Below are 15019 nucleotides of genomic sequence, written 5' to 3'. Positions count from 1 at the left end.
CTACAGTTTCGTATTTTGCATAGGGCTAGAATTTTAAAGAAAAAGAATTTCCCCAGCATTCCTCACTAGTTATACTGGCATTTAAAAAAGACATTGTATATCTTAGGTACTGATCAAAAAATCTTTAATTCCCTTTATTTTGGTGTATGATTGATGGGTATAATATGGGTTATATAGTATACAGCTTGGTCTTACTCCAGATGTGCATCTCTCAAAAACTGCTAGCTCCGCTTGGTCATTTTTACTTCCTGGACTTCAGAGGCAAATTGTAAAAAAGAGCCGATAACATCTTTTGCATTTTGTATATGTAGTGTGTGTATGTCTTGGATTTTTAACGTAGCTTTTAACAAATTTTCAGTCAAACTGTTTGTATGCAGCTATCTCAACTGTAATATTATCAACTTTATATACACACAAATAATGGAAATCAGTTCATACAGAACACTGCTGAAGAGTCCATTTTGTTTATTTTGAATTCGTTTTTCCTTGATCTTAAGAAGATATCCATAACATACTATTCTCATGTAATAACGAATATTTAAGAAATTGTAATTTACAACAACTTAACAGCCTGCACATAGTATTAAATGACATTTTTTAAATTGTCACATCAATCATTTTTTTAAAAAAAGTCATATGAATCAGTTTTTTTTAAACATATGGATTGGAGGGTTTTTAAAAATGTCATATGATCAGAGTACGACAAAACATGGTTGTGCCTTGCTCTGTGGTAGGAAATGTGGAAAAACTTGTGCACTGACCAGATGGATATTGTCTCTCTTTAGTCACTTTCCAAAGTTTCCATGCATAACATATCTGTGCATTGATCAAAAATAAAATGGAGAAAAGAACATGGAGTAGTTCATGATATGATAGTAACAGTCCATCATTGCTGATTGGCTGGCTGCAAATTGCAGAGATATTTTCATGCAATTCAAATAAAATTATAAAAACAACATGTGCATTGTCTAAATATCACACTAACAGACAAATCAATTACTTTATAATGCCTTAAATTATTTATTTTTATTGCACCTAATAAATAGTATTCTCATACATGCATAACATATTTAATAAAACATGAATTAAACCCTCTTATATCTTGCAGAACATAATATTACACAAGATGGGTACAATATTTAACTAGCATACCAAGCTCACGTACATATTGCTATTACATCTTAACACAAATAATGACATTTGAAAAACTAAAGCTAGTTCCAAGGAAAATCCTAATATTCTGTATTGTATATGGGGGGCTTGGTGGCCAAACGGTATAAGGTACATGCTTTTACAGTTCACTCAAACCTCACACCTCTGTCTGCATGATTTAGAGTCTTGGCTCAGCCAACATGGGCATTCAAGAAAGCTTGCTAGTAGCTTCCTGGATTTACCCCATCCCCCGTCCAAGTTCTTCCTCTACCAAGTATGCTTGCTGCTATGTATTGCCTATAGCATGCTGAAAAATGCCATTAAACCCCACAAAACTAAAGTAACTTCCCCATTTCCTCTTTTAAATCAGCACTTAGTGGTCAAACCCAAATTCACTGTGTATTGAATGCATTTGCCTCCTATCAATGGAGTATATAAGTGTAAAAAATATTAAAATGACATAGTAATTGCAATATTTATATGTTTGACTTTTGAATCCCACCCAGCGTCCTTAGGAGAGGGCACAAACAATTATACCTCTCATGTACACAGCCTATACATTAACTTAAGTGAACTATAACTATGTTTTTGATGTAACAAAATTATAGACCAATGGAAGGTACCACATAATCCACAGGGTATAAATCTGGAAGAAAAAACGTTAAATAATTTATGGGTTTCTTATGTGCAACAATAAGTTATCTGGTCATTTTTTCCCCCAATAAAACCCTAAAATAAAATATATGGGAACATGGTGTTTGAAAATTACTGAATCTTCAATAAACTAAGCAGTCTTCTCATTATCATTCAAAGTAGACAGTTCAGTATTGTAATCATAAGGATTATTTGTTATAGCTGGAAAAGCTGGTGGCAATTTAGGCATTGGCTGTTGGTAATTGGGCAACTGCAAAAACTGAAGTATGTGATGAAAACTTGGAAATTTTACAACAAATCAGTTTTATGATTTATAGTTATAAATTTGTTTAAAGTTTGTTATACACCAGATATTAAGTTTTAAAATGCATTCTGGAAAATCAAATTACTGGCTGGGTTTGAGGCAAGACCATTATCAGATTATGGGAGACTGCACCATAGTTTGGAATGCTGAAGCTGGATTCATGAGAACTGACTATAATCTAAAGAATTAATATATATTTAATTGAGGTAAACCAAAATAGAGTTCATTATTGTTGTTTTGCCTGAAACTTTTTATATTCCTTTAAGTAAATATTTAAAAAAAAAATCTCATTTTTGGTGCAGATACCTCTTCCTCATTTAAAATTGGAAAACTTTAACTTTATTTTCTGCAAATTTTCTGTATTCTCTAAGTTGTTTTTACACCATATATCCATCAAAAGCAACATTTGTCTCCTATAACTTTTTCTTTTAACAAGCCTGCACAATTTTAGTTACTAATGAGATTTAACATTTTTCCACATAACTTTTGAACAAACACTGAGACAATTGAAAGTGTATGAACAAGAATGTGAATGGCATATTAAACACCCACTGTTAACTGAAATTTCTATGCAAATTTTTTATTTATTTCAGTCACAGTAAAGACTGATCTGTAGCCATTAGACCAGCTAATTCATTAATTCTTCGTTATCCTTCAAACAAGTCATCCACAAAGTATGGCCCGTGTATGTGATAGAAAACTAGTTTTTGTACATGAACCACTTTTCTTCTTTCAGTGAACTGATCTTTGACATAAATATAACAGACTTCATTCTTAGCCCAAGTACATGCCATCTATAACATTTAGTTATAGGATGTGACCTCTAACTTTCTGAACCCACAATCATTAGGATTCTTCTTCATCTCATGTGCAAGTTATCAACTAAGTATGGTAACTACAGATTTTGGAGAACCTATATTGTGCAGAACCATTTTTCTTCTTTCAGTCGAAGTAACCCCTACCACACAGCTTTCAGTCAAAGTAACCCCTATCATAGAGCTTTTGAATCTGAAATCAGTAGTGTTCGCCTTTGTCCCATGTACAAACCATCACCAAGCTTGGTAAGTGTAGATGGTATATAACCCAAATTATTGTGCAGAAACTGACTGGCAAAAGGTGGACAGGTGGATGTAGACAAACATCATAAACTCTGTCGTATGACAGGTATATACAAATCACAGACCTTCTAGTTTTAACCTGCAGCTTTTGTACAATGACAAAATAACAGAAAAAGGGAACAAGCAATTAAGTACAAAAGAGAAAGTGCTGGTAAATAGTTGTTGACTGTGTAAAACAATGACCATTCATATTGCTTTGGAGATTTTTTACAAGGATTTTTTCAAGGACTTCCAAACATTTTCAGGCCTATTTCTTCTTATCGAAAGTGGATGATACTCCCAATGTCAACACAACTCATTTGAAGTTGGACCACATTCCTTACTAAATGATTCGTTCATCTGCAAATGTGATTAGCACATCACAAGAACAAATTGACACCACTCCATCTGGTAACCATCATATTCTTGAATCATTTGGTCCACCAAATTTGATCACATTTTGTTTATTAATTCATTTTTTTGATGAAAATAGGTTAATAACAAAAATATTTAAATTAAAACATGATATATTGTAATCAGCTTTAATATTTTATATTCTCCAAAACAAAAAAAAAAAAACAAGGATTTTTGGGGAGCAAAATTCAAGGAATTTTAAATGGGATTTTTTTAATATATATATCTAAAACCTTTTGACGGTTAATGCTGAAATTCAAAGGCTAGGAATCATGACCAACAAACAAGACCTGCATCAATTAATATATTCCTAATGGACAAGTACTACTAATTCTATATGGAACACATGATTAATATTTTATGAATACAGTTTGAATAAATAATGCAGATATATATACACAAATTTGCCCAGACACATAAACATGATGTGCAAAGATTACATTATATTAAGTATGGACATTCAACATTCCTCATATAACTCTGGCATGGAAAAAATTTAATTTTCCAATCAAAACACCAAAATGAACATTTTTCTGTATCCCGGTTTCATTTCTTTTTATAAGCCTTAAATTACTCTATACAACTAGTATTAAAAATACATATTCACATGTACAGTCAAATTGTCATTGCTATTTGAAAAGGCAGAAAGAAACCATCAGCAACCTATATCATGCACTGAATAGAGAAGAAACATATTTTAAATGTTATCTAAAAGTAAACAAGAATAGTGTAGCATAACTAATGTGGAATATTGAGCAGGTTTGATATCATATTCAATATATTCTGCATGTGTGTGTGTGATCTGGATTTTTAACGTAGCTTAAACAAGTTTTTCAGTCATATTGCTATGATGTATGCAGTGTGACAGTTTATAGGTATGTCTAGCACAGGGGATTCATGCTGTAGACATGTAGCATGATGTCCCACCCAGGCACAATGTATTATGTAAACGTTACTCCCAAACATCCTATGTATTCCTTCAAAGTGCAAGAATTGTTGTCTATCTATTTATGTATCTATGTCAAATCTGTCAACTGCAGCAGCCCATAGTATAAAGCAGAACTGGCTGTTATACCCAGGTGACTTTTCTGTACAAAGGTTCACCTTTTAAAATTTGTTTCTGAACAAAATATCACACTCAGAATATTATTATTATTATTATTATTATCATTATTATCAATACTGTATTATTTGCACTATCCAACAATATCATTAAAAACATACATATATGCTGAATTCTCCCAAATTTATGTTTCACACAAGACTAATTTATCCTGTCAATTAAATCATCACTGACATAAGATAATCACAAATCTTAGTCAGCTTTATGCACCATGACAAAACAATAATTTCACAAACGACTTAAAGCTGAAATATGACTATCAAACACAGAACTGTCTCTTTTGTCAGTCAGCTTCAATAAGTTTCATTTGAAAACAGCTGTTCACATTTTAAAAATAATATATGGATAAGCCAGCTGCTCAACTTGCCAAGATCAAAAGAAAAGGAAATCAAAGAAGGCATATATAGCTATTCTTTGCCCAACTTTAGAGGCCTACCAAATATCATATACCTAGGTTATGTGGGTCTGGAGTAACTGAAATTACAACGTGTTCATATGTCATGCACAATTGCAAACAAACCAAACATTTTATGGGAAATGTAAAAGATCAAAATGTGTAAAACACATGAAAAAACCCTGAATTAGACAATAAATCCCATCACATAAACTACAAGCAAATCTAATCGCTTTATCTATATAAGAATGTAAATACTTAAAATAAATGCACTGGCCTAGATAAAGCACATTTTTGTTTCATTATGCTAAGCATTATTTCAATGAAACACTTTAAAAAGTGCACAATAAAATTTAATAATTTGTAATTTTAAATGGCCTGGAACACTAAAGGTCATTAATTTATGCATATAATCCTAATGATGAAACTTCATTTCTCCTACTCGAGTGGTTACTGAACAATCACTCTCATACAAATTTGGGTAAACAAACATATGCATAAATATACAGACAGACACATGCATAAATGTACAGACAGAAAGACGGAAAGCAAGAAAATGATATCCAACCCTGCTACTTCAATAGGGAATTATTTTCTGACTTATTTTTCTCTAATCTGTACATCTTTATCCTGTAATCAGTCAACCTGTTACTTTTCCATTTTAAAATGAAGTATTCAGAAAGTAGCTTAAAATTTAGACAGCTAGCTACCATTTAGCTTTTTTTATATATAACTGTCAGGCACATTTTTCCATTTTCTTTACAGTTTATTTTTATATAACTGTCAGGCACATTTTTCCATTTTCTCTACGGTTCATTTCACTGAAATTTAAAGTGACATCTGGAAATGAACATTATGAAAATGCAGAGGTCATCTTTACATAAAATGTGAACATTTTTGCAAAATCAGTTTTAAAACTTCAAGTACAGTAATTTCAGGAGAGGTAGCTCAAATGCAAATATACTACCTGTTCCTGATTTTGATGACGACTAATCCAAGATAATATGAATATTATATATACCTTTTGTTTTCCTTTCTTTTTCAATAAATTATATCTAAATTAATATTCATATTCAGATAGGCACATTTGGTCTGTTGGTTGGTTATTAACAGCTAAGTGCATTCCCAAGAAAACAATTAGGGAGCAGAACCAGACTGGACTGGTTGGGTATTAAACTCACAGCCCCTTGTATTACTAGTTTTTGTTGCTCTACCAACTGTATTTATATTCATTGATAAAATGGAAGTCTAAAATTTAAATTTTGAAATGACATAAACTTTAGCTTTCTGCATAGCAGATCAAAACAGAGTTTTAGGTACTGTTTTGTAAACAATGTTTCAACGCATCTAGAGAGTGACATATAAATATGTCCCATCATAATGAAAGCTGAGATGTTTAGGAAATTTTCTTAACAATTTTTAAAACTTAAATTTCCATCCTGCTAAAATAGGAAAATACTAAGCAACTATTTAGTACAACCTTCAATATTATTTAAAATCAAAACCACAAGAAGTTGTCATTTATAAGTTTTTTAATCTGACATTTTTTGAATAATATAAAACTATGAATATTAATGAGTTTTGAAGATGTTACTTCACATGAATTTTTGAAAGCTTTATCCAACTCTGAGATTATCAGCGTTCTTTCTGTGAACATAGCTCCTTTTCACTTTTTATGATTATTTATAGCAAAGTCATTTAATTGAAAGAAAAAGTTCTCATTATTAGCTAACCATTCTTTATGATATAACTACACTACAAACTTGCAGCAATTTATTGTATATCTTCAGAAAGTGTCTTCTCGTATGTCGGTGGTTCTTTCCGGTGTTTTCTGGGTTCTTCCTCCACCATTAATACTGGCCGCCATGTATAGCCTATCTTGCGCTGAAAATGGCGTTTAACCCTAAAAACAACAACAACAACAACAGAAAGCATCACAAAAATTACTGATTTAATTACTGCTTTAGTTTCAAGTAAATATCACAATCCTGAGAGCATAAAAGTACTGGTAAAATCTCATAATAACTATCAATTGAGAAAATAAGGCCAGAAATATGTACGCTGTCAAAGTACTGTCTTCATGCATGAAAACGGTCTTACTAAGAACAAGAGACACGCTGTGATTACAAATCTCAAGCAGGCATCATAATGATATAGATCTTATTAAACATCTTTATCCATATACTGAAAGTAAATCTAAAATATGAGCTCAATCTTCCAAGTATGTTAATTACATATGAAATTTATGTAATGAGTTAAATGATATGATATATCTTGAACTGCTCCTCACAGCAAGTGCTTTTATATTATTTAATATCTTTCATGAATTTCATGTCACATGTGTACTATTTCATGATTGGAGAAAAGACTGCATAAAATAATTATGATTGTGACTGTGACTTTACTGTGTTATATTGGAATGTGCCATATCTTTTATGAAGCAATGTTATGTTATATAATTATATCATTAAAAGTGATGCTTTAACACTGCAAGGAATGGTGTAACACTATAAAGTGAATCTATACCACAACAAATAATGGTCTACGACTATAAAGTGATGTTAAAGCACTTTAAGTCAGTTTATAACACTAAGTCATGTTACTGCACGAGAAGTGATGATGTAACAATATACAATGATGTTATAGCACTACAACTTGTTTAATAAATGTGAATGTTGTATGACAAATGCTCATATGTTCTGTACATCTCAACTGCAACATTAGCCTCTTAAACTACGTCATAAATAAGTAATGAATCAAGATTTCCTCTTTAATGAAGTTTGACAACAATAATTATATTTTAAATTACCTCCATTTTAGATCCCCCATATTGTTTAAATTTTCAATGAGCATAAAACATCACATCTGAACCAACATTTTAGATTTTCTTTTACAAACTCCAGGATATCTATTCTACATCAGATAAAGTGTTTGATCAATGCATTTATCACATGACTACAGTTTTATTTAGGTTAATATACCCATAGTTTGTAAACATTTTTCAAAGATATAAACTCTCATTACAACAATCAAGTTATCCTCCAGCCATTTTGTGGTAGTAATAAATCTTTGCGGGGAGACCGTCTTACATTTTAAAAGAGTTAAAATTAAAATCCTGGTCCTATCATTGTCAAACTACATGAATGTGTCAGAAATATAAACATGTACTTTATATATAATATTAACATAATTATTTCTTAAACATCGTACATAATATCATACACTTAAATTCCTATTTCTACAAATAAACATTTGTGGGTTATCCTGTCACATTCTCAGTGAGGGTTACTACCACAGAAGAAGAATGTCATTTTAAAGAACAAGATATAAAGAAATATCCATGTGATAAAACAGGATATTGTTTTTGATGTAAGAAGTTGAATATTATGTAATATTGACCACATTCAACACTGAATAAAATAATTCTCCTCAATTTCTGTCAGAACTCTGATATTCAGTAACAGTTGTGATATCTTTTCACATCACAGATGATAAAATGATGAGATAACTACAAATGGCAATGATGTAATGAATGAGTTTTATAAATGTGTTTGAGGTCTTTTCTCTTATGATATAGAGTTTTGTCAAATGAAATGAATATTTTTCATCATGTGATGCTATAACCTTACATACGGGTAGGTGCTCATTCCAAACAAAGTCATTTATGAAACTCATTAAGGTCTGCAAAAGATAAAATTTATTTGACTGGTTTGATAAATTTCATTTGAAATGAGCACTCACATAAGACCCTTGTATCAGAAAAGACAAACAAATTGAGTACCAAAGAGAAATACAGCTTTTGCATTGATACAGACTTTGGATTTAATGGAGAGGGGGACACAGATATCCAGTAATATTCTGAACTTCTTCACAAAACATGCTTATAAAATAAATAAATAACTAAAGACAAATGAAAGAGCAATGACTATTTTCCATGAGATTCTGGGACTTGTAGATCTACTCTTTCCTCATTGGTTATCAGGGTGGCATTTAACTCTACATCTTCTGACCGTGCTCTCTTTAACATCACCTCCCTGTCAGCTCTGAAAGAAATAATAGTTTAGGTGGTCAAACCCTAATGCCGTATTTGTGAAATGACAACAAAATTACAGCAAATTGTTATTAACAGGGTCATTAAGTGAGAATCATTGACTTAAAGACCTCCTTTTTCTGGTCTTGTGGTTTTAAAATCGGGGCTACAATTTCCTATATACTGGCCTCCATATATTAGTGGTGAAAAATATGATGTCCAGGAGCCTGGAACAAATTCCAGTATAATGGATAAGTAAGAATTTTCTTGTACTTGCTCAGAATTTAGTACTGAATGACAAGACAAAGAAGTTTATGAAAATCCAGAGCCTTAGAAAACAGAATTTTTTTGTATTTCGCTGGCCACGATCTTCCATTTTAAAATAGTACAAAGAGTTCTATTACCTTTCATATAATTTGTATTGGTTAAACAATTGTGTTTGATAATTTTAGTATTTCAGACACATTTCATGTGTATTTTGAATGTATATATTATGCAAATTCTTTGGTTCAATGACAGTGGTAATGTTGTATAGCTCTGCAGTACAACACTTTGTTGAAATTATTTTCTGATGATCTCTGAAATCTGACTTAACAAACTACTGATTTTCAAGAGACAAGAGAATGGTTCTACAACTAAACCTGTCTACTTACTTTTTTCCAAGAGCCATCATGCCATACAGTGAACCAGTCGCAAACACAAGTGCACTGCCAAATATTGTTGTCATGGAGAAACAAAGTGCTACTGGGAAAATTGCCAGTCTGAAAAAGAAATAAAATGATCACATGAGTAACTGACAAAAGTTTGTGAAACCAAATTCACAAATGAAGTCAAACTGACATCAAAAGAAAATTTGGGAGAATCTAGTTGCCACACTATAAATCAGACCTAAACAAAATACGTGTTTCTGTTTTTCTGCTAAATAAACTGGGTTGGTTGGAATAACATTTTCCTTTTCACCAAATTTTCTTCCCTACATTTATACCAAGTGAACCATGGTTTCATAACCTAATTTTATTAATTTGAAAAGGGTTATAATTTTATACACATATCAAAGCACACAGGATCCCATGGGCAGGGGTCACTGTGTCAGCCTCCCTACATATCGGGGGGAAAACACACCAATTCAGAAGGAGAAATGAAAATAATAGTACACAATGCACTAATAGTGTTATAAAAATCAGATAATCTTGGTTGCTTTGCCACCTTAACGTTGAGGTCTGCACCATACTAATGGTGTATTTTCCTTGAAAACATACATTACATGTATTACAATAAACATTTTATCAGTGTTCAAGCAACTCATGAAAACATTATCTGGTCAACCTTAAATGAGCTATACCATGGAACATTCCACTCTGCATTTTGCTTTCTCATTTAACTTTAGTGTAAACTCATTATCTACCCATGTTTATTATCATAAAATACATACGTTCTCTGAAATTACTTTATTTCCAAATAAGCAAATTGATAATTACATGACAGATTGTGTATTCGAATAAAGTTAGTAATTACTGTTAACTTCAAAATAAATTAAATCTTAATTGCTTTAACCAAGAAATAAAATAAACTAATGCCCGTCCAACACTTTACATTGCAACCCAGCATACCTGTACAACCCAGCCGACCATCACAAAACTTAATTGCTTTCATTATCAAATACATTGTTTTAAAAAATATATTCCATGTCTTCTTACGGTTTTATCACTTTTTGTTACTTTGGACATACCTAGCACCGACACAGACCAGGGTGGACACCCACTAATGAAATGATAAAGTATTTATTTTTTGTAATGGAAAAGCAAGTCTATGTAGCTTAAAAATCAAGATTTTTGGGACATGGAACAACAAATTGCAGGAAATCTGCAAACATGTGCTCTATGTACAACACTGTTGAAGGTCACCTTCCCAGAACTGTCGCCATAAAAAAAATTCAGTTTGTGTTCAGCAATTATTATGAAGTATTTAATAAATTTTTGCTTCTTTTAGAAAAGGTGGTCATACTTGATGGTGGATCATCATCATTACAAATCCATCCTACCAGGATACTCTGTGACAAATGTGATCAAAACTGGTCCAGTGGGTTTGGAGAGGAAATTTCAAATACCAAATATTGATGGACACATGATGCAAAACGTGTGATACAATTAGCAAAACAGGCCATTATACTGCTGCATCATATCATAAAGTCTTGAAAACAGGCTGTGTCCTAACTTGATTTATATAAGATTACTATCTTTTTTTTCTTCAACCATCCTATCTTTACAAGCATCATATCATTGAATTCACTTATGGAAGTTCAAGTTATCTCCCTTCCCCATTTTGACCAAAAGCAGCATGTTGTATGCTGTCAATAAAAGTGAGGCAGAAAACAGCAGTCAGGTTAAGGATACTTTACAGGCTTTTCATCCAAACCTCTTTAGTTTGAGTGGTGATGTTTATGGATCCTGTCACTCGTTAATTACAGAAGGGGAAGTGTATATGTATTTCCTAATAAAATAACAGGAAATATTAAAAGAAATGTAAATGCTATCAAAAAAATGTAAGAAAATGACAGTGAAAATAGAATTATGCCCTCAACAATGGACCAGTAATTCTTATTATTACACAAGTAAACAAGCCCATAAGATTGGCGTCAATTGTTTTGAATGTGTAGTTTGTTTTGAAATAAATAACACTACTTAGTTTTAAAAAATGAAATGTGTTTTATTTTTCTAAAATAATCAACTAAATCAAGTCATCTGTCTAATAAAGGCTTGTGTTAAGTTAGTTACAAATTGGTATGTAAAGTTGTAATTTACTGGTTGACCCAGATCAGCTGACGAATTATGTGATGGTAGATCAGGTCTGAGAGTTTATTTATAGCTTCAAGGTAACAGCGTATACCTCGACTCATTATCCAGTTGAAAATCTAGGTCTTCCCACTTATGGATGGAAATGATATGAAGGAAAATAAGGTATTAGAGATCCAGGATAAATATAATAACATCCAATATATCAATCAATTTAATCCTAAAAGCAATCAATCAATATAAAAGCATACATATTCACTGTTTATTTCATGGGGTACCTATTTCGGTGGATTTCAGGTTATAGTTTGATAACCCAATGAAAATGTAACCTATCCAATGTCCAGTCATTTGACTGCCAACTATACTGTATCTTTCTTTTCCCAAAATCACAATAAATGATAAACACAAACAAAAATTATTTCAGAGTATACTTCTGTAAATGATATAATAATTGTGTGGAAATAATATTAAACAAGTATGCAAATTATATAAAAATCATGTGAAATTACATAAAAATCATGTGGAAATGAAATAAAACGACAATAATCATTGTGTACTGTGAATTCATTCACTTTACAGACATGAATCACAGGCTATTTTATTGGTATTGTTGTTGTCGTGTGGTTTAATGCCATTTTTCAGCACACGATAGGCTATGCATGGCGGCCAGTATTAATGGTGGAGGAAGAATCTGGGAAAACCCCAGGAAGAACCACCGATCCATGAGAAAATATGGTATATATAGAAAGGACCTAAATATTTATTATTCTGATCACACGATGAAAAAAACTGCAATTAATAACAAGACAAATGATAAATATCAACATTACTTCATCAGTGCACTAACAACATGAATAAATAACAAAAATATTAAGCATTAAAACTATCAATATCTGGCATTTCAATTATTTTTTCAATGCTGCTGCCCCATTATACAACAGTCATTATAAATAGACCCAGTCTGTCCATATAACCAGCTACCTGACAGTCCATACTGAAGCTTATTGTCATTTCATTTCTCTTCCCATACAGCTTGAAAAATCTGATTATACTTTGCTGGCTAGATAAGTCTTCTTTTATGATAATGCTGTCTATGGAAGCCACTAGTATATTGCTAGATGATTTGACTCACTTTTATGCATGAAAATTACAACAACAGAGTCCTCTGTATCCACGTTTTCTTGTCACAGAACTTCTCTATTATCTGATCCAATTCTACAAAGCATTATCAATCATACAGTGTATAGCATAATGTTATGTATAACTATATTATGTGTATTATCTTAATGATAATATTTTGATAGGGTCACTTAGTTCATAACATTTTAAATACTAATATCACTTATGATTATAAGTTCGCACTTTAAAGAATAATCATTCTTGTAAAGTGCATAAATTTAGTCATCAAGTTCCAAGGCTGAGTTGTACTATAAGTCCAGGTAAACAACAAGTGATATGGTTTCAGTGATATGAGGCCTTGAAAGGCCAACCTGACATAATTTCTGATTAGCTAGTGTAAACCAACTGATCTTGTTTACCAGTTCAAATCATTCTGGAAAGAATTTCTTAATTATATCTTAGCTTTGTATATAAGAGATTTATATTGGAGAATTAGGCATTCTTAGTATTAATATCAGTCTTGGAAGGACATTTAGTTGTGTTAAACTGAGAAAATTAATTTATTTAATTCAAACAGTCATTAGAACTATTAAGTGCTCAAACTATTCAAACTATCTGGAATTATAGCTATTATGGAATTACAGTGAATTCATTTAAATATAGTTTTGGATTATATCAGTGTGATTCATTCATTACTATTAGTACATTAATACAATAGTGAATACTATTTGGAATACCGCTGGAACTCGTTTAGATTAATTGATGCATTTGGACTTAAGAGAACTATTTAGGACTGTTTAAATTTTCAATTACTATAATGGAAGTTATTTCTACTTTTTCCCTTTATATTTTAGGGAAATAAATGATATAAAGTTTTCAAAACTTGCTGGGATTCATTTTTTCTTGATTCGTAGTTTAAGATTATAGTCATACCACAATCAAACAAAGTAAAGGATTAGATTAACCTACGTAGGCTGACATGGAAAGAGTGTATGTGATTTGGACTTTTAATGTTACAGTAGCTTTACATATGTCTCAGTTATATCAGTATGATGTCTGCATTGTGGCAGTTTATAGTGATGTCAAATACTTGGGTATCATGCTAAAGACATGAAGCATCATGTTTCACCCAGTCACACCATCCTGACTCCTGGTCAATCAGTCCTAACACTAACCTGTTAATGCTGAGTGCAGAGTGCCAAGCGAGTGGCTGCTAGTACCATTTTTAAGTCTTTGGTGTGATTCAGCTGGGGTTTGACATCTCCACATCCAAGGTGGACTCTAAACCACTTAGGCCACCGGAAGCGTCAAGGCATAGAATTAACCCTGTTAACTAACTACCAACACAAACTGAACATTTTTATCAAAACACAATAGATATATGCGTATGATTTCACACCTCTCTTTGATAAGCATTACTCAGCAAAATAGATATATGCGTATGATTTCACACCTCTCTTTGATAAGCATTACTCAGCAAAATAGATATATGCGTGTGATTTCACACCTCTCTTTGATAAGCATTACTCAGCAAAATAGATATATGCGTATGATTTCACACCTCTCTTTGATAAGCATTACTCAGCAAAACAGATATATGCGTGTGATTTCACACCTCTCTTTGATAAGCATTACTCAGCAAAATAGATATATGCGTGTGATTTCACACCTCTCTTTGATAAGCATTACTCAGCACATTTTTAATACACTGTATTTCAAATTCTTCCATGATGTCTGGAATACTCACATTTTATCATAAGCCATATATACAAAAGTAGTGTCAATATTGTGGAGTTACATGTTTGTCAGAAGAATATGAACCCAGGTGTTAATTGAAATAATTAGTCATAAAATCAGTTGCTTTTCTGCATCATGTACAAATAAATTTGACTCTGAAATGTTATCTCATGTGTACTTTTCTGATGGAAAATTCACTTTAT

The 15019-nt window shown here is 31.7% G+C and overlaps 1 protein-coding gene across 1 annotated transcript in view; it reads right to left on the bottom strand.

Annotated features, from left to right (window-relative positions):
• Positions 1 to 437: 437 nt before the first annotated feature.
• Positions 438 to 15019, bottom strand: part of LOC149794505 (calcium channel flower-like) — a 28383-nt gene continuing 13801 nt past the window's right edge. Inside the window, exons 4-5 of the mRNA XM_089968764.1 lie at positions 9822 to 9929; positions 438 to 9181 (exon numbers count right to left, since the gene is read on the bottom strand). Of these exons, the coding sequence (XP_089824890.1) occupies positions 9064 to 9181; positions 9822 to 9929 (226 nt within the window). The 3' untranslated portion in view covers positions 438 to 9063. The remainder of the gene's footprint in view (positions 9182 to 9821; positions 9930 to 15019) is intronic.

The sequence above is a fragment of the Sinohyriopsis cumingii genome, chromosome 8, assembly GCF_028554795.1.
Source record: "Sinohyriopsis cumingii isolate HCF-2022 chromosome 8, ASM2855479v2, whole genome shotgun sequence".
NCBI lineage: Eukaryota > Metazoa > Mollusca > Bivalvia > Unionida > Unionidae > Sinohyriopsis > Sinohyriopsis cumingii.
This window is presented reverse-complemented; position numbering and strand designations above follow the sequence as displayed.